General features: G+C 46.1%; 3 protein-coding genes across 3 annotated transcripts; 1 reads left to right on the top strand and 2 right to left on the bottom strand.

Annotated features, from left to right (window-relative positions):
• Window positions 1–18: 18 nt before the first annotated feature.
• On the bottom strand, window positions 19–8,456 carry LOC142184656 (selenide, water dikinase 2-like). The gene is made up of 8 exons (XM_075259695.1): window positions 8,165–8,456; window positions 6,898–7,001; window positions 4,645–4,752; window positions 3,161–3,315; window positions 2,492–2,582; window positions 2,300–2,399; window positions 761–973; window positions 19–639 (listed from the first exon to the last, which is right to left on the bottom strand). The coding sequence occupies exons 1-8, from the start codon at window positions 8,418–8,420 to the stop codon at window positions 416–418; spliced, it is 1,251 nt and encodes a 416-aa protein (XP_075115796.1). The 5' UTR covers window positions 8,421–8,456; the 3' UTR covers window positions 19–415.
• A 113-nt stretch (window positions 8,457–8,569) lies between these two features.
• INVS (inversin) lies at window positions 8,570–11,906 on the top strand. The gene has a single exon (XM_075260343.1). The coding sequence runs from the start codon at window positions 8,698–8,700 to the stop codon at window positions 11,641–11,643; it is 2,946 nt and encodes a 981-aa protein (XP_075116444.1). The 5' UTR covers window positions 8,570–8,697; the 3' UTR covers window positions 11,644–11,906.
• Window positions 11,907–13,636: 1,730 nt separating this feature from the next.
• On the bottom strand, window positions 13,637–19,800 carry UBL4A (ubiquitin like 4A). Its single transcript, XM_075260418.1, has 4 exons — window positions 19,672–19,800; window positions 16,381–16,486; window positions 14,742–14,917; window positions 13,637–13,839 (listed from the first exon to the last, which is right to left on the bottom strand). The coding sequence occupies exons 1-4, from the start codon at window positions 19,717–19,719 to the stop codon at window positions 13,729–13,731; spliced, it is 441 nt and encodes a 146-aa protein (XP_075116519.1). The 5' UTR covers window positions 19,720–19,800; the 3' UTR covers window positions 13,637–13,728.
• Window positions 19,801–20,788: the final 988 nt, after the last annotated feature.

The raw sequence follows: 20,788 nt of genomic DNA on the forward strand, positions 1-20,788 counted from the left end.
ATAAGATAGCAAAACACCTTCAGTAAGAGACTGTTTATTGAAAAACCATCTAAAAACCCAAATCCTAGGATTTGACAACCATCCTACCCCCCACCTGACTACACATCAGTCACCTCCAGCCCCACACTGGGTTTTACAGGAAGAGACGTCATTAATAGAGGAGGGTATAGATGGCGACCAATCCCTTCTCCAGAACTCACAGGCCCAGCTGCTCAGACCTAGGCGCTAGAGTGGAGGCGATCTCTATGGAAGGGCTTTGAGAGATTTCATAGTTCTTGATCAAAATTAAATTACATTCTGCCATTTCTTCCAATCCAGATAAGACTTGATTCCAGTAGTTTTGGCCGTTTAACCCCCTCACAAAAAAAAAAAAAAATTAATCCAAGAAACCTGAGGCACCATTTTGCGTTCCAGTTTAGCAAGGTCCATCTAGAGCTGGTGTGGAGCTGCTGTCACTGGTCCCAGCACCACGCGGGGTTACTTCAATAATCCGTGGCTTTTCAATAATTCGAGCTGAGCGGTTTCCTTTTTCTACTATACCAATGATCCACGCTTGATGTCCCTCTCCATACTTTGGTGATTTTATCTCGGCACAGAAGCGAGCAGCTTGCTCCCTCGGAAGGCAGATGAGTAGACCACCTTGATAAGCAAACGTTCACATTAGAAAGCTGCAGGATAAGTCATTCCTCCCCTATTCCAGTAATCCAAATTCCTGCCCACTATAATGACATCCAGAAAGTTACAACTATTGAACACTCACCGGAAGTCTCTGCAGACGTTCCTTGAAGCAATCCAAACCGATTTCCACATGCCTTTGTGATGGCTGCCATCTTGGCGATAATTGGTAAATTGTGGATAACAAAGTTAACTTCACAATGCTGCTCCTGTGCCAGGTTCTGAGCGTGACCCAAAATCCCAAAACCAGTAATATCCGTGGCAGCATGGGCATTAAATGTGTGCATCAATGCCGCGGCTGAAAAAGTTACAGGACAAAAAGTTAAGAGTGGATACTTAAAGGGGTATTCCTTTCTCAGAAATGGTATATTTATAGGCTATGCCAATAGTGGGAATCACTGGGACCCTCCCCAATCCTGAAAATTAACATCCATTTGACTCTTCTCCACCCCCTGTACAGAAGTACCCCTGCTCCCCATTGTGCAAGGAACAACCCCATTTACAGCCTCTTCATTCTTATTGGTGGGGGCCCCAAAGGGCCCCCCCTCCCCCCATCAATTGTGATGGCACCACTTACTGTGCAGTAGCATTACCATGTGACCAACAAATCCTGAGTAGAATGCAGCCATATTTTCTAATCTTGGATAATCTCCTTAAGGCTAAGGCCTCCATGTTGTGGAAACTCAGCTTTTACTGCGGTTTTTTGAGCCAAAGTCAGGAGTGGCTTTAATAAAAGGGAAACATCTAAAAGCTTCCTTTATATCTTCTATTCCTTTTCAATCTACTGCAGAGTTTGGCTCAAAAAACCGCAGCAAAATCTTTAAAAAAAAAAAATCAAAAAAATCTGCGTTTCTGCAATGTGGGGCCTTAGCCTAAAGGGTGTTTCCAGCTTTTTGATACTGATGATCTGTACTCAGGATAGATGTTTAATATCAAGTTATCAAAGTAGCAGCCGGAAGTTGACTGCTGCTTACAGTGAAGTGGTCATTTACTTAAAGGGTTATTCGATTTCTAACCTATCCTTAAGATAGGCCAACGATATTAGATTAGCGGGGGGGGGGGGGTACCCAAGTGTCAGACCCCTGCAGATATTGTTTACATATCAGGAGCTCATAGTTTACAATGGGATAACACCACAGATTGTACAGCGAGTGAGCAGCACGGCTCACGGTATGTAAATAATTCTGCAAGTCACGCTGTCTGAGCACCATTGATCTGCCCGTTGGTCTATCTTTAATGTTAGAAAGCAGATAACCCCTTTATGTGATATAAGCAATACAGCCACTACATATCTGCTTCCAGCTCCATCTACTGTATAGATTTGGTACAGTCAGCCTTCGTAAACAGCTGGTTGGTGGAGGGTCATTCGAACCACAATGATCCCAAGGACAGGTCACAGGAAAAAAAAAAATTGGACAACCTAAGTTTTTATATATTTAACCAGAAAAGACAAAAAAACAAAAAAAAAAACCCCAGACAAATGTACGGCATCTCAGAAAATGAATGCGAGAGGTTGCTCACAACATAAAAAGAAGTTTGTTCAGCTTTGTGAGGAAATAATAGACTGTCAAGTCAGACTAGAAAGTCTAAAGATGCGTCAGATTTGTCGTCCAGCTTTACACACCTGTGCGATTCAGAGTAGCCATATTAAACATGGCCTCTTGATATGCCAGCTCAACCTCTTCTCTGGTCACCACCAGACGGATCTTATTCCAGCGTTCAGGCTAATGGAAGAATAGATCAAGATTGTTGGTGTTAATTCTCAGAAATGATCCTGATGAAGATCTGCTAGCCATTATTAGATCATGGGACTTACATTATCCAACCACTGGTGAGCATTCACAGCTACCTGTGTCCCTAGAGGCTTTGTCAGCACAAGGACGTCACCTGGAACAGCGTTGTGTGGCCTAACAAAAGACATCACATTGCTTTAGCCCGAGGACACACCTCACAGAAACACTGCAACATGTCACCTCATCTTTAAGTATTCATCCAAGTTAAAGAGACAATTATAGTAATGACCCATCATTATAGGATGTCAACATCAGATCCTAGCACCCCCCATTATGAGCTGACTGAAGGTGGTGCAATGCTCAGGAAAACACATTCACCTGGTCCTTGGCCATTCTACATCTTACTCTTCATTATTAAGCAAAGCTGTCAAATACTCCAGTCACTGCACGGCCCTAATCCTAGAGTACAACTCCTCAAGTGCCGGAGGGGCGGGTTGCCACCAAAACTTGGCTATCAAGCACCTAGCGGAAGAGATCTTAAAATTTGGATGGGTACTGCAGTCTCTTCACCAAGCACAGCGCATGGCATAGTGGCTGTGCTTGGTATTGCAATTCAGCCACTTGAATGGACTACAGATGCAAAAAGGCCACATGATGTCACTCCCACTCATCAGATATTGATGATCTATTCCCCAAATATAGGTCCTGGAAAAATACAATGAAACCCCCCCCCCCAAAATACAGAAACTTACATAATAAATTCATTTGACTGACAAACAACCGTTGCCACTCCTCCAATGATGATCCACGGATTGACCACAGTCTGGCCTCCAGTGACAGAGGTGCCTCCCTCCTCAGCTGCATCCTTGAAACCTTTAATCATCAGGGGTGTTACCTTCTCCCGTTCCTGGAACAGATTTAAGTGTCAGTACTAACCAAGCAAGACCCATCACAGATGGTAAATGCACATTAAAGGGGTTGTTTGCTGGCAGAAGATTATTGACTCTACTCAGTGATCCCCAGGCACTCCCATATTGAAGCTGACCAGCTAGTCCGTCTTGGCATACAGGAAATGAGCACAGTGCAAGTGATTGGCTGAGGAAGTATTTCCTGTGCCCCAAGACAGGACCAGGAGGTAAAGATCAGCGGGTACCCAGTGAGCGTCAGGGCAGGAATGTTATGGGATGAGCAGGGCGAGTACTCCTTTATGCCATTTAGAGTTATTCTTGAACCCCTTTAAGTCAGGCTCCAACAATGTTCCTAAATCATGGACTGGCCAAGTCATCTATCATGATGTACTAGACTGCTGCGCAGCAACTTCACTCCTGCTAAAGGGGTTGTGAACATAAAATCAATATAAAAAAAAAAAACTGGCATACATACTCCATTTACTCATACACACACCATAACTAACATTTTTAGAAACTTGCTGGGAGGGGTGGAGATTAAGACGTGATACCATGCCCCAAAAACGTGCCAAACTTTTGGAGCTTTTTGTCAAGAGCTAAGAAAATTAATACACTGTTATAAGTCAGACTAGAATGGCTAAAGATGCATCAGATTTATCATTCAGCTTTACACACTTTGATATATTGGACGAAGTCTACAATGGTTTATTGTAAGATTTTAAGTTTAGACTGTATTAATAAGTCTGTCCTATTTTGTCTGTTATAGTCTGGAAGTCAAAGAGTTAAACTCTCTACAATACCCGCTCTAAGGTTGGTCAACGACATTACATGGCGATGTACTGTGATAGGATGTGGGATTATGTAAGGTTGTAAAGTAGGTTCAGAGGAACTGCCCCCCCCCCCCCCCCCCCACTCTGTAATTCAAGCTCCCCAGTTGGTGGCAACAACAGTCTGCACATAGTGATAACGTGTCCCAAATGAGCTGTCGTTGGGGAGACACTTAACCGTATCACGTCCTTAAAGAGATTTTCTAAGACGTATGATGACCTATAGTTATCCTATGATCGGTGGGTATCAGACACTCAGGACCCCTCCCAATCTGCAGTGCTCATGACCCTCTTCACTGCGCCAATAACATCACATCGGCTGAATAGGCTGAACTGCAACACCAAGCACAAACCCAACAATGGGTACAACACTGTGCTTGGTATTCAGTGAAAAGGCCGCAGTGCTCATCCACACACTGAGGGATCTTCAACCAGCTGATCAGTGGAGATCTGACACCCAAAAATATTCCCATGGATCAAGAAACCATTTTACAAACTCACCTCTTCAGTCATCTTCTGACTGACACTCAGCAGCATCAGCATGTTGTCACATTCTGTAATTCCCATGGCGTAGAGGTCGCTCAGCACGTTAGCACAGGCAATACGACCCTGAAACAAAGCAAAGGGGTCCATGTCACATGATTAATATCCATCCAACCAAGAAAAGTGGGGTCTGACCGAATACTGCCATCCTTACCAGATCAATAAATTACTATGAACTGCAATAGCACACACCAAGGTTCTCTCTCGGTCACCTTCTATAAACTCTCATGATCAAGGACATTTGGCTGAACTATTAACAGCAGATCGTAGCTGGTTGCGAGACAGGAGGTGAAGAGACTGTGGAAACCCTGAAGCCGCAGATTTCGCAACAGGTTAAACATTGCGAATAAGGTTAATGTGGTTTGGGAAAGACATCAAGAGCAATTCAGCATTCTGAACCCATACTGGATATGTCCTATTGTTCTATAGGGATATTAACCTAATTGACAGGCTGCAGGGAAGTTCAGGCCGAGGCCCCACGTTGCAGAATAGCTGCTTTTTTGTTGCATATTTGGCTGTCAGAAATGGAGTTAGCAGTAGGAAGTATCCTAAGAATAGCTCATGTACAGTATATCAGATTGGCGGGATCTGGCACCCCCACCAATCTGCTCCTCAAAGATCCTGCAGCACCCAGAGGAACCACTACCGCTTCCTCACTAGTTACGCTACATTCACACCAAATGACCAGAAAAACAGATCTGTTCTAGGACAGACACAAATGGAGCCCAAAGGACCTCACTGACTATAATGAGAAGAAAAATTTGGGCTTGCAAGACTTTTTCATCTGTAAATTTTTGACGGATCTGAACCAGAGATTTCAATTGTATAATGGGTGTGCCTGGTATTGCAGCATAGCCCATTCACTTGAATGGGACTGAGCTGCAGGCATGTGACGTGACCGATAAAAGTGACATCACATGGCTTGGAAAGCAGAATCGGCATTCACTAAGGCGCTGCTTTGGTCAGCTGATCTGTAGATCACCAGCTTAACAATAAAGACTTTTGCTATGCAGACCACAACCATCCAGGCATCTCCCCCAGCAATTGCTGCAAAGAGGTGATGTGATAATATATGGGGGCCATTCCAATGGCCAGCCATGTAATACACAAATGGCTTGAGTCTACCAAAACGGGAGCTGTGCTCATAGGTCAGTTTTAGCACTCAGACACTATGAGGCAGATTTACCATGCATTGTACACCAAGTTTCTGGCATACAAGTCATAAAAGTAATACATTTTGCAAATTAGATTTGTGCAACTCATGTCACTTTCACCGGCGTTGCACTAGATTTAATATCATTTACGTCGATGTATGTGCATAATGATGCCTGAAATCTACCCAAGCTAGCATAAAGTTCAGTTTGCAGGCAAATGGACTTTGTAAAATTGGCCCCAACATATGGACCGGAGGCAGGAAAGCATCACCAGAATCGGATTTATTCATTTGTAATAGGTTTTAATGCAAAGCCTAAAGGGTTGGTACAAGGCGCAAGGGCACAGTGTTTTACCTAAAGCAGTCCTTTGATTTGTCTCAGACTAAGGCTGGATGTGTAGTAAAAGGGCACATGGATGATATCAGTCTGTCGCCTGCGCCTCCATTAACGTCCTTCAACGAGCCCAACCACAAAACACACAGATATACGACCTGTCTCAAGTTTTGGCCTGGGCTCTCAGCCCCATAACAGACCTGTGATAATACATAGGCGTGTGTATGGATCCATTAGAATATAATGCATCGGTGCGCAAGCTGTAAAAACACGGTTAGCACATGCGTGTGTACATGCAGTAGAATGCATCCTGCTTAGTTCCTAGTATAAGGAAAATGTTCGTTGTTGTACCGTGTTAGCCAGTGGGTTGGAAATATAAAAAAAAACAAGAAATTATCAAGTTTTCTTGTTTGTTTGGTTTTTTTTTAATAGTTCCTAGTAGATACAGTGCAGCAAACACAGAGACTTCAAAACAGAGTTGCTGTCCGCCCTCTAAAGCAAGCATTTTTATAGGAAAAGAACCAAAACCCTGAACAATGAACAAAGGCAAGCACAGCAGCGGCAGACACAGACCTATGTGACAACCAGCATAAAATCCCTTGTAAGCACATTCCCTCTGACTACCAGTGTATCATGGTGACTCAGCAGATCTAATGCCCCTGGGGCTGTAAACAGGAATCACTAATCCAAAATAGCATGGTGAATATGTTAACTCTTTCCTCACCTGCATGTAAGGGTCCTCTACAGATGGATAGAAGAAGTCAGTGGTCTGAACAAGGGATAGCCCTCGGTGTCTTAGAGGGATTACACAGGAGTCCATACCAATACCTACAAGGGAAAAACGTGAACGAATTTAGGAACATCTGCACAGGAAGTTGTATGGGATTAGAGAAAACAGAAAATGTGCTTTTTCCCCAAAAAGACATAGCAACATAGTGGATTTGGTTGGATAAAGTCCATCCTATAAACAGTGCAACACTTGTCCACAGATGGCGTTAGAAAATTCACTACAATGGATGTAAACTTCAACACCAGACACAATCCATGGACAGCTGTGGTGCTATTTCTGAATGAAAGCAGCCATGTTTTTCTAATGCTATACTGTTCTTAGTAAGTGAGAAGAAGGACTTTTCAGGCAGAAATCTGGTGGACCCCATTATAGTCTACGAGAAAGCGAAGCAACGGAAACCCGAATGCAAGTGTGAACCTAACGTCAGACAATATTTTTACCAATGGTAGCTCTAGTCTCCGGTAACAAACAGGTGGGGGTATAACCACTAAAAGCCCCACCGATCATGAGAACTGTGGAGTTTTGCCCTCCAGTTTATGTGGGGCAGCAGATCAGGCAGTTCATCCACCATTGCAGTTGGCTGTCTCTGGAGGTTCCCGCACTGTTGCTTAATTAAACCTGGGGTGCAAAGCAAGCTTGTTATCAGTTGGGGTCCCAGCAGTCAGGTCTCCACTGATCAGCTCTTGTGGATTGGGAGTTACTTCTTGTTACCAGAAAACCCCTTTAATAGAGGGTGGTCCCTATTCAGGTGGTCCCTCATCTACTAGCCAGAGGAAAGAGCAACTACACAAACCACCCTCACACTGGAGGGACCGGACACCTTTCTGCATTACTCCAGGCTTATTTAGCCATCAGCTATGGCTCTCCAGCCCCATACACATGCATACTCGGCTTTGCTAAGCGTGCAAGTACTTCTAAACAGGGAGAGTGGAGTAAGCGGTTACACACCTCTGTGGTCCCAAACTCAGTGAATGACAAAAAGGTGTCCCCAAAAACTTCTATTGTACTGACAGAACAGCGGTGGTCACACATGCACAACACCAGTCCGATCATTGGCGGTCCCAGTGATCAGCCCCCCAGCGAGCACTTACTCCCTGCCATACGATAGATATGAATGGAAACCCCCTCTAAGTCACGCTCTATCACCGCACCGACTGCCTTAAGCCGCATTGCCAGTAACACATAGCCGCTGCCTGCTCACCCAGCCTCGGGTTCCCTCCTTCCGGCATCGCACAGGAGCTCTCCGGGTCCCCGCCGCCCCCTTCGCTGGGCTCCCCATCTTCCAGTCCCGTCAGGAGTCTGAGCAGAGTCTCCCGCGGGACTTTACAGCCTCAGCCCTTCATATCGGAGAAGGACGTGAGGCGGAATCCAGCCCCCAAGCCCAGAGACTCGGGGTCAAACGGCCGGTACCCCGGGAAGTACGGAGCCATAGAGGCTGGCAGAGATCCGGCCGCCATGACAGCTGTGTGCAAATGATCCTTCCGAGGTCACACTCCACCGGTCACATGGCAAGAAGCTGCTGCGTCGAACGTGCTCAGAGCGCATGCGCAACTCTCCACCATAGATTGCGGCCACGGTGGCTAGAACGGCCGTTGCCATAGAGATGAGAATACCGGCTAATAAGGCCGCGCGGTCTGCACTGTGACAAGAGCGGCTGCTGTTTCCATAGAGCCCATAGGCTTGTAATAGTTGTCCTGCTCTGACGCTGTGCTGGGGAATTCGGCTGTGACAAAGATGAGTAGCCCCCCCCAGGGCTCTTCCCTGGCCTCCCCCGTCCATGCAGCTGCCGTGACAGGCGACAAGGCCACTTTGCTGCGTCTTATTGGCTCCAGTCCAGATCTTACTGACCAGGAGGACCAGCTTGGGAGGACTCCACTGATGTACAGCGTGCTGGGTGACCGCAGGGCGTGTGCTGAAGCTCTTCTCCGCCATGGAGCCCAGGTGAATCACTCCGATAGAAGCGGCAGGACGGCGGTGCACTTGGCTGCTCAGACCGGCAACCATCGCCTGCTGAAACTTCTCCTGTCTCGCCGGGCTGACTGCACACACCGTGACCTACGTGACATCACAGCGCTACATCTCTCCACCCGTCACCAAGATACCCGCTGTCTGGCCCTTCTGCTGAAGCACACTCCACCTGGGCAAGTAGACGCTCAGGACCAAAGGAAACAAACCGCGCTGCACTGGAGTGCCTATTACAACCGCCCACGCCACGTCAGGTTGTTAGTCAGGCATGGATCCAATATTGGCATTCCTGACCAAGAGGGGAAGATCCCACTACACTGGGCAGCTGGCCATAAAGACCCAGAAGCTGCCCTGACAGTACGTTGTTTACTAGAAGCAGCCCCAACAGAGTCTTTACTCAACTGGCAAGACTACGAAGGACGCACTCCTTTACACCTTGCTGTCGGTGATGGAAATCAAGAAGTGGTTCGTCTCCTTACATCCTACCGTGGATGTAACGTGGCACCGTATGACAATCTCTTCCGTACTCCACTACACTGGGCAGCACTACTAGGTTACACTCCTATTGCCAATCTCCTTCTGGAAAGGAATCGTTCTCCTAACATCCCTTCCGACAGTCAAGGAGCGACACCTCTGCATTATGCGGCGCAGGGAAACTGCCCTGATACCGTACGGGTTTTACTCACACATCTTTCTGTGAGGGATGAAGCAGATTTAGAGGGTCGGACTGCATTTATGTGGGCTGCCGGGAAAGGCAGCGACGAGGCACTAAAAGTTATGTTGGAGCTTGACCCAGAACTTGAGATAAATAGAACAGATAAATATGGTGGCACTGCGCTTCACGCGGCCTCCTTATCTGGGCAGATAAGTACTGTGCGCATTCTCTTAGACAGTGGTGCCCAGGTTGATGCTGCAGATGTCATGAAGCACACCGCACTCTTCAGAGCTTGCGAAATGGGTCACAGGGAGGTCATCTCTACTTTAATTAAAGGCGGTGCTAAAGTTCATCTGATAGACAAGGATGGACGTTCTCCACTCCATTGGGCAGCATTAGGAGGCAATGCCAACGTATGCCAGATACTTATAGAAAATAATATTAACTCTAATGCCCAGGACTATGAAGGCAGAACTCCACTGCACTGTGCAGCTTACGGAGGCTACATTGGTTGCATGGAAGTGTTAATGGAAAACAAGGCAGATCCTAACATCCAAGATAAGAATGGACGCACAGCTTTACACTGGTCCTGCAACAATGGCTACTTAGATGCAGTAAAACTGCTCCTACACTATAATGCTTTCCCTAACCAAATGGAAAGCACTGAGGAAAGGTACACACCTCTGGACTACGCTTTGCTCGGTGGGCATCAGGAAGTCATACAGTTTATGCTTGAACATGGTGCCCTCTCCATTGCTGCAATACAAGATATTGCTGCCTCCAAAATACAAGCAGTCTACAAAGGTCACAAAGAACGGAGGGCTTTTAGGGAGGGGAAAAACCTGTTGATGAAACATGAGCAGCTGCGAAAAGATGCAGCTGCCAAAAAACGAGAGGGCGAAAATAAAAGGAGAGTAAGAAGCAGTCAACAAGGGCAGAAAGAAGAAAAACAGGTTAAAACATCAGAAGTCATAATGGACCAGAAGGAAGAGCAAAGTAAGGAAAGCAAAGAAGCAAAAGTGCTTACTAATAGTACAAAGCATAAAGAGCGCCACAACCAAGTGACTAAAGACGGATTCACATCTCCAAGGCCCAGAGAGATTTGCGTGGTGCCAAGATCTAGCCCCAGAAAAGCAAGTTCTCCACCTCTAGCACTACATTCTGAGGAGCCACATCTTAAAGATGACCCAATTACCAAACAAGATGACAATAAGGAATGTAGTAAACATAAAAGAGAAGGCAGCAGTGTCACCACACCTGAAAAAATACACCATAGTCACATGGAGAGTCTTAGGAAATCACACAAGGGCGGTAGAGAAGGTTCTGGCTCTTCTGTACAGTTAGAGACAAGCGATAGAGGTGGTAGAAATAGATCAGTCGTGCTTGAAAAAGAAGCTTCTGAAAATAAAGAGGAAGCCGCACAAAAGCAAATAAAAAGCTCCAAGACACATAGGAATAAAAGAGAGGATATCGAAGTGGTTACCCAAAAGCTGGGAGCCTATAATATTATAGAATCACGAGCGATGAAAAAAAGAGAATCTACTGATCTAGTTGTCTCAACGGAAAATATAGATCATTTTGTCCAATGTGGAGAAACGTCAAAGAAAGAAAAACAGCAAGAACGAAGTTTCTCTGCCCGAAGTAGACAAAGACCCACAACTGGAAAACTGGTCAAGTGTGAGGACAAAAGGTCTCTGGGAAAGGTCCATCGTAGTTCTTCTGGTTCCCACACTAGGAGGATTAAACATGGAGAAATAGAAGGGAAAATGTTATCCTCCTCGCTCTCTAGTGATATTAGTTTTAGGAGGACACTGGCCATCCCAATCCCTAAAGAATCTTCAAAGCTTGGTCAAAGTGCTATTGACTGGCAGCAGCTAGACATTGAACTGATTCCACTGGAAGCAAGACTGCAACTGGTGGAGAGGGAGAAGGCGAGGAAGCAACTCTTCCAGCGCAAAAAACAAGCTGCTGTGGTTATTCAAAGGGCCTGGCGACAGTACAGAAGCAGGAAAAAGCGCAATATAAAATCTTCACATTCAGCCCCAGTCCACCTAGTATGAACCGTGGTCTTCAGGATATTTGAGGACAATGACAGTATTGTTCCTTGAACTTGAAATCGGTGCTGCTTTTCTTTATAGAGATCAGGGTCACGTGCCATATATGGGTGTTGCTGATGGCTGTCACCTGGAAAATCTTCATTGGTTCACATTTTGTTTTAGCCCTGAGATGGGTAAACATAAGACAGTATGCAGGTAAAACTAGAAAACATCAGTGTTATATGGTCTTGGGTTTGCTATAGCTAGTTAACCTATGCTGTCTGGCATTCAGGAAAACCCTTGGGGGGGGGGGATGGGGGATAGTGTCATAACCTAAGACGTGGCAGTGATATCTTGCTAACAGTACAGGGAAGACATCTATATAACAAGCAGATAGTTCACCTTTCATGAAATACAATTTTTGGCAATTTCCAGTCCAGGCCTTATAGTACAAAGAAAGCATCTTTTGGAAGGAAAACTTCAGATAGGTTTATGTGGGTATTCCAAGCTCTTGGCCTAGTAACAAGACTGTAGATAAGCACTGAATGGAGGAGTTGCGCTATCACTTTGTTCAGACTCTATGGTGGTGACTGAAGCAGTATAGCACTTGGTTGTCGTCAGCATGATATCCTGTAACTGCTACTCTTTAGTTGTGTGTGTGTGTGGTCCTACATGTCTTATTGAAAAGACCAGACGTACTAGCAGTCAGATGCAACTGATTCAGAATTTGTAACCTAGCCAAAGGATAAATGCTGAAAGGCTTCACCACCCCCTTACAGGGAGTCTACCACCACCTAAACTGCTTGAAAGCCATTATTGTGGACATGCCAAATTTGTGTCAAAGTGCAATCTCGCTGTAGAGAAAAATCTATTTTTAATCTGTATGTGAATGAGCTGTCTGGTGCACCCAGGGGTGGCTGTATCTGTCAGAGCTTCCACTTTTACCATTATTAAGTTAGGGGAAGACGCTAGGTGGTTACTGAAATCTGGTGTTCTGACGGAGTGCACCAAACAGCTCATTTGCATGCAGATTAAAACTTTCTTTTCTCAGTAGCAAGACTGCACTTTGACGTAATAGAAAAAAATATGTTTACTGTGGCACTAACTCGCATATAAGTGGTTTAGAAGAGATTTCAGTGGTGGTAGACTCTCTTTATAGGGAGCCTGGCACCAGAACCCAGACCCGCAGATTGCCAACTTAAGGTCATCTGAATCAAACAGAGTTTACTCCTTATGAAACCCACACATATTTACATCCATTAGGTGTCAGGGGTTTTTTTTGTGTTTTTTTAATGGACCCTATTATATTGAACTTACGTTCAATGGTAGTGTGAACCTACCCGTATGTTATTTAATCTTACCATTGGTTGCTATCATATATTATATTATCTTATGACACAAAGGTAATTTTTACATGTACTCTTTATACAGATACAGTGTATATATATATATATATATATATATATATATATATATATACACACACACACACACACTCTATATTTTTGATTATATATGTACATGATATATATTAGACATTGATAATTGTGATACGAGGGCCGAAATGGAAAAAAGCCTTTTTATGTCCTGCAGTGTTATTCGTCTGGTTGCTATGGGCAATTAGGTGAAATCCTCAGGGACAAATACGGTGTACTTTGGGCACCCAATCAGATTCCAGTGATGTGAATGGAGACTGTTCTGATACATGAGGCTGTGTGTATATAGTGATACATTATGTTTACATGTACATAATATATATTTTAATGAATTCTACTAAGTTTTTGCACATTTTGAAATTGATGACAAATTACTATTTTTTGTATAAAACATTTTGTGTAAAGATTTCTTTCTATGCAGCTATTATATGATGACAAGTGCCTTACACATTACATGTACCGTGCTCTGCCAACCAGCATGCCAAAGATTTATGGAAATCGCCCATATGTTGCTTTTGTCTTAATAAGCAACATAATAAAAAAAAAAAAAAAAGAAAAAAGTTTCCCGGACTCAGCTCCTGGTCATTTGGTATCTTTATTACAGTTGTGATCCTATTCAGTAGCTCTGTACAGGAGAGGGTAGTAATGGCGTGAGGGGCTGGGTTTTGTTCTATCAGTCCAGGAATCCGAGATCTATGGCTTCTGGCAGCTGTGGGTGAAGTATACGTGTAGCCAGTCGTTCAATGTCATCCAGGCTGAGAAGAGATAGACTGCGCTCGTAGTCCTGGAAATGAGAAATACAAGGTACAGATGAGCACAGCACTCCACTAGATCTTGCTCACACACTGAGGCTTTGGTGCTGATAGTGAATGCTCAGCTACATTTTTTTTAGTGAAATGGATTACAACCTATTGTTTAGATACCACCACCTGTGTTTGAAGGGACCGCAGTGTTCAGGTGTGTGATGCAGCCCCTTCACTGGATACTAAGCTCAGCCTCATTCACTGAGCTACAAACAGGCCATGTGACATCACTGGCCTGTGAAGTGGAATTGGCACTTAACCTAGCAGATTATATGTGGGGGGTCCTGGTGTTGGACCTTCACTGATCTTGCTTGTGAAGTATGAGCTTTGTGCAGCTGATCTGTAAAGGTCCTGTGTATTGGACACCCACTATTCAGATACTGATGACTGTTGTACTACAAGTGTCTACTACTTACTGAGCCGTACCTGGACCATTTACTCCTTTTCAAGATAATGGAAAAGAGCTGCAGTAACAGGGCATTGCCACTAGACCATATATAGCTGTGTAGCTGGATCCAATGCGTAGCAGGCCCTGCAAACAGCTGATCGGGGGGGGGGGGGGTGTTAGGAGTAAACACTATCGCCCTATAAGTGCCAAGAGCTATCTCATACTTGTTATCACTATACATGTGAAAGTATAGGCAAGTTAAGGCAATTAAAGAGGTGGTCCAGGCTAATATATATATATATTTTTTTTAGATTAGGCCGGAGGAGGTGAAAAGGGTAAAAAGTAAAAAACAGCTAGTCTGAGCGGGGTCGGGATATCCATCACCATAGATCACATACAGATGACCTATACCCTTTGGGACTGGACAACTCCTTTAATACTTCCTTATCAGAAGATGGAGAGCCCCTTTAATCCATTTCCATTGTAGTTAGTTACCTTTTGTACATACTCCAGAACTCTCTCTGCATCAGAAGGGCTAAAGTGCTTCCCCAGGATGACGGCTAGGGACTTCCAAACTGTGTTCCCTCCGACCTCCAGTGATGATCGTTCCTTCACCATTAGGTTCAGTCTTGCACCAGGCCCAATAGAATAATAAGAAAGACTATGCTCATCTAAAAAGTAAAAGTATGACACAAGCGACATTACTTCCTGTTTACAGGACTGGCAGAGAGGTTTCTCACAAGGAAAGGGAAGCATAGCACAAGAACACTCTGCACTTACTGCTTCTTAAAGGGGTTTTCTAGCACTATGATACTGGTTAGCTACAATAGGATAGATCATCAAAATCAGATCGATCAGTGGTAGTGATCAAACAAATGCTGCAACCTCTTCACTGCTTATCAGGTACAATGCCGTACATTGTATAGCGACTCTGCTTGGTATTGCAGCTCAGCCCCATTCACTTGTATGGGACTGAGCTGCTGCTGTACCGTGTGACCGATGAACTGGCCTGTGAAGCAGATGGGCGTTACCAAATGTTAGAGCGCCATTGATCTTAAATCAATAACTTATCTTACAGATAGATCACCAATATTACAGTCTAGAAAAAAAAATTGCAAAAACGTACAATATGTGATGATCACAATGTGTTAGGGCTAGTTCACACGGGGACATGGAGGCGGATTTTGACAGCGGAATCCACGTCATAATCCTCCTCCATACAATGATAGTCTATGTAGAGGGCTTGCTTTTTTTTTCCCGCTAGCGTTTTTTTTTTCCGCTAGGCGAAAAAAGAAGCGACAGGACCTTTCTTCAAGCGTTTTCCACCTGAAGAAAGCAATAGAAGTGAATGGGAAGCGCAAAACGCACGTTTTTTTTACTGCGCATTTTTTTGCATAAAACTGCGTCGCTTTTTTTTTTTTTTTTTTTTTATACAAAAAAACGTGCAGTAAAAAACGAGATGCGTTTTTTGCAGCCTGTTCTCTTTTAAGGGATGGGAAAACCGCCTGGCCTTTGTTTTTTACAAAAAAAAAACGCTCCACAAAAAGCGGGCCAAGGTCCAAAAAACGCTTCCTAATTAGGAAGCGTTTTTTTTCCGTTGCCAAAATAAGCCACACGTAATTTACGTGTGAATTAAGCCTTACCCTAAGACCTTTCGTAATCCACTGTAATCTGCGGGGAAACCTGGCAGTAGGGGTTTTATTTCCCTGTAATACATACAACCACTGTCATTACGCACTCTAACGTCACGCATCCACTCTCACTGCGCACGGCCAGTGGAACTCATTCATTTCTATGGCCCCAAACACATATGCATGATGTCTAAGAGTATGTTCACACCGCTGAATCTTTAGTAGCTGAAAAATTCAGCTTAATGTATTCAATCATTATAACTGCATTTTTTCTCCCTAACACATAGGAATAGCCTTAAGAAAGCCAGCCGCTTCCATTCATTCCTATGGGTGCTGGAACTGGAGACTGGAGTTTTGAATAGTACTCACTCATCTCTAATCACAATATGTCATCCACAGCGAGACGCATATAGGTAAAAAAAGGTGCTGTAAACTGTTCCAAGTCCTCTATACCCAATAAAGCACTAACATTTCAGACAGGGAATATTTGGGTTGGTCAGTACCTGACAGCGCTTTACCCCTGAATAACAATCGCTGTTGTGACACCGGCACCTGCAACTTTTCTTCCACTAGTCTTTTCACTGCAAGAATTGTGTCACCTTCAGAGACCTGAAAAAGACAAACACAGGAGTAATGAAGTAACCATTAGGAAGAAAATATTAGGAGTTGTTGTACCCATACACTTCATTGTACTCTGCGATAACAATAAGATAGCAGTCAGTGGCCTTAGCAGTGCCGTACACCTCTGCCTGCAGGGAGCTGGTGTATACAGGCGAAGGCTGGGCGAGTATGACAAATCAAAATTAATAGGCATTTTACTTCAATTACAATTAATGTCAAATGTTTAGGCCACGCCCTTTCTACAGTATGCGTTGGCGAACATAATAAGATTTGTCTTTCAAGGTTTGTTTAGCGGTTTCATTCGCAAACGTCCGAACTGGGACTGATATTATACTGTGGGGGCTTTTCATGCCCCAGAATATAATAAGTGATGGCCCATGGCGGGTGAGAAAACATTGAAAAAAAAAAAATAGTGTTACTTACCTCTCCTGGGCTCCAGCGAGACTCCCTGCTGTCTGCAGGTCTTCGGACTGATATCGGGGACTGCTAAGGCCTGTGATTGTACCTCAGCTGTCACATGGGTCAAGCAGTGTCGTGACGCTTGCGTCTATTTGTCACAATGTCTCGTCAGTCAGAAGATAAAGCCTCAAGTGTTCGCAGTCACTAGTTTTGTGAATCAGAGGGGCTTTAGGTGGCCCTTCACAGAAATGTGTTCCATGCAGGATCTGTGTGTGGGCTGCATTTCCCAGATGGATCACGACCATGTGCATGAAACTCACAGTATTAGTCAGTTATGATGCAGCGCGCTCCCAAATGGCCCAATCACTAATGTACTAAATTCACAGCTTCATGTCACTTTAGTACAGTAGTGATCGGATATTCAGGAGCGCATTGTTCTACAAACACTGTGAGAACAGAACGAAGCATCGGACCACCCCCCACCCCTACAGCCACTTAGTGTAAGGTATCAGGGCTTTAGGACAGTGGGTGGGAGGAGAATGTTCCTCCTGGCCACTGTTAATGTTAATTTTGTGCGTGGGCATTAAGAATTCCTCAGTCACCCCCCCCCTCACAGTGTAGCGCTGCTCAGTCTCCCCCCCCCCTCACAGTGTGGCGCTACTCAGTCGCCCCCGCCCTCACAGTGTAGCGCTGCTCAGTCGCCCCCCGCATTCACAGTGTAGTGCTCCTCAGTCGCCCCCTCTCACAGTGTAGTGCTCCTCAGTCCCCCCCCTCTCACGGTGTAGTGCTCCTCAGTCCCCCCCCTCTCACGGTGTAGTGCTCCTCAGTCCCCCCCCCTCTCACGGTGTAGTGCTCCTCAGTCCCCCCCCCTCTCACGGTGTAGTGCTCCTCAGTCCCCCCCCCCCCCCCCTCACGGTGTAGTGCTCCTCAGTCACCCCCTCTCACGGTGTAGTGCTCCTCAGTCACCCCCTCTCACGGTGTAGTGCTCCTCAGTCGACCCCTCTCACGGTGTAGTGCTCCTCAGTCGACCCCTCTCACGGTGTAGTGCTCCTCAGTCGACCCCTCTCACGGTGTAGTGCTCCTCAGTCACCCCGCCCCCTCTCACAGTGTAGCGCTGCTCAGTCTCCCCCTCTCACAGTGTAGTGCTACTCAGTCTCCCCCTCTCACAGTGTAGTGTTCCTCAGTCGCCCCCTCTTACAGTGCAGTGCTTCTCAGTCTCCCCCTCTCACAGTGTAGTGCTACTCAGTCTCCCCCTCTCACAGTGTAGTGTTCCTCAGTCGCCCCTTCTTACAGTGTAGTGCTCCTCAGTCACGCCCTCTCACAGTGTAGTGCTCCTCAGTCACCCCGCCCCCCTCACAGTGTAGCGCTGCTCAGTCTCCCCCTCTCACAGTGTAGCGCTACTCAGTCTCCCCCTCTCACAGTGTAGTGTTCCTCAGTTGCCCCTTCTTACAGTGTAGTGCTCCTCAGTCACCCCGCCCCCTCACAGTGTAGCACTGCTCAGTCACCCCGCCCCCTCACAGTGTAGCACTGCTCAGTCTCCCCCTCTCACAGTGTAGCGTTCCTCAGTCGCCCCCTCTCACAGTGTAGCGCTCCTCAGTCGCCCCCTCTCACAGTGTAGCGCTCCTCAGTCTCCCCCTCTCACAGTGTAGCGCTCCTCAGTCTCCCCCTCTCACAGTGTAGCGCTCCTCAGTCTCCCCCTCTCACAGTGTAGCGCTCCTCAGTCTCCCCCTCTGACAGTGTAGCGCTCCTCAGTCTCCCCCTCTCACAGTGTAGCGCTCCTCAGTCTCCCCCTCTCACAGTGTAGCGCTCCTCAGTCTCCCCCTCTCACAGTGTAGCGCTCCTCAGTCTCCCCCTCTCACAGTGTAGCGCTCCTCAGTCTCCCCCTCTCACAGTGTAGCGCTCCTCAGTCTCCCCCTCTCACAGTGTAGCGCTCCTCAGTCTCCCCCTCTCACAGTGTAGCGCTCCTCAGTCTCCCCCTCTCACAGTGTAGCGCTCCTCAGTCTCCCCCTCTCACAGTGTAGCGCTCCTCAGTCTCCCCCTCTCACAGTGTAGCGCTCCTCAGTCCCCCCCCTCTCACAGTGTACTGCTCCTCAGTCGCCCCCATGCACAGTTTAATGCCACGTCAGTCATCCCTCTGGACAGTATAATGCCACATTAGGAAATATTTCTTCCTAATATTTCTGTTCTAAACCTGGGGTGCGTTTTATAATCAGACGCATTTTTTATGTACGAAAAATACCGGACATATCCAGCTCACACCTTTACTTGATGGCAGAACCCGTTAACGGATATTTAGTAAAATTAGCTGAGTACCCCTGTCATTGGGCACTGATCTTTACCTTGTGGGTGTGTGGGCACGTACTTGGATAAAGGGCATCATTAGCAGTCCCGATTTATAAGACAACCTAACAGACGTCAATGGTAGACTGGACACGGTAGGTAAATGACTGTGCCATGTAAATCTGCCAAATGCCACCTTCACCCCTCTGTCATTGCCACATTACATGGCTCCATGCATTTCTATGTACCATCTATCATGGGCCCCTGGTTGTACAATGTGGCATTGGCACAGATACCCATGTCACCTGGTAACACGGTGCCCTATACCTGGCAAACAGAGATCAGGGCTCCTCCCAAAAGTGGGCACAAGCAAGAAACAAACAACTGAAATGCACTATATGACCAGGATAGGGAAACAATCAGTGAAGCAGAGAGCGCCCCCAGGAGGATGCCCCTGCTATAGCAGCCCGTACAGCCCCCCGCACCCCCGGCACCTGCAGGCTGGTCTCCTTTCCTTTCAACGCTTTCACCGTAAGCTGCATCTCCGGGTCCAGCCGGGATCACCATAGAGTCCGTGGCAACAGCTAGAGCGGCTGAGAGTTCAAAGGTGAAGTCCTCCAAGATGTGAGTGACATCACAGTATAGCGCGTCACTCCCTTAGTTTTAAAACCATTGGTGTCCAGCAGGTGGCGCTGTGGATTAGGGCTTTGTACTGCAATGGTAGAAGGCGCCATTCTAGTAGTGCGCGAATTGTGGGAAATTTGTGAGGAATTTTTTGGTATCTCTTTGATTGGAGTATCCGTATAGTGGAGCTGTCTAATCCCCCTGTAGTCCAAGTCCTCATGGAGGTGACTATTGGTCCTGAGACATATATTGTTGGAGTAGAGATATCACTTATGTAGAATATAGATTTGCCATGATGTATGTCGGGGGTCTCAAACCTGGTCAAGCTAATGTCCCCTCAGCAGTGACCCTGTACAGTTTAATGTCCCCTCAGCAGTGACCCCACATATTTTAATGTCCCCTCAGTAGTGACCCCACATAGTTTAATGTCCCCTCAGCAGTGACCCCACATAGTTTAATGTCCCCTCAGCAGTGATCCCACATAGTTTAATGTCCCCTCAGCAGTGACCCCACATAGTTTAATGTCCCCTCAGCAGTGACCCCACATAGTTTAATGTCCCCTCAGCAGTGACCCCACAGTTTAATATCCCTCAGCAGCAGTGACCCCACACAGTTTAATGCCCCCTCAGTAGTGACCCCACATAGTTTAATGTCCCCTCAGCAGTGACCCCACATATTTTAATGTCCCCTCAGCAGTGACCCCACATAGTTTAATGTCCCCTCAGCAGTGATCCCACATAGTTTAATGTCCCCTCAGCAGTGACCCTGTACAGTTTAATGTCCCCTCAGCAGTGACCCCACATAGTTTAATATCCCTCAGCAGTGACCCCACACAGTTTAATGCCCCCTCAGTAGTGACCCCACATAGTTTAATGTCCCCTCAGCAGTGACCCCACATAGTTTAATGTCCCTCAGCAGTGACCCCACATAGTTTAATGTCCCTCAGCAGTGACCCCACATAGTTTAATGTCCCTCAGCAGTGACCCC

This window comes from Leptodactylus fuscus, chromosome 11, assembly GCF_031893055.1.
Source record: "Leptodactylus fuscus isolate aLepFus1 chromosome 11, aLepFus1.hap2, whole genome shotgun sequence".
Lineage (NCBI taxonomy): Eukaryota > Metazoa > Chordata > Amphibia > Anura > Leptodactylidae > Leptodactylus > Leptodactylus fuscus.

Bases quoted from the DNA above. Each gene is read 5' to 3' on its own strand.
- INVS (XM_075260343.1), top strand. From the start codon at position 8,698: ATGAGTAGCCCCCCCCAGGGCTCTTCCCTGGCCTCCCCCGTCCATGCA.
- UBL4A (XM_075260418.1), bottom strand. From the start codon at position 19,719: ATGCAGCTTACGGTGAAAGCGTTGAAAGGAAAGGAGACCAGCCTGCAG. The intron at 16,487-19,671 runs GTGCCGGGGGTG...TGTCTTTTTCAG, and splicing joins GAAAGGAGACCAGCCTGCAG to GTCTCTGAAGGTGACACAAT. The intron at 14,918-16,380 runs GTACTGACCAAC...TTTACTTTTTAG, and splicing joins CAGGGGTAAAGCGCTGTCAG to ATGAGCATAGTCTTTCTTAT.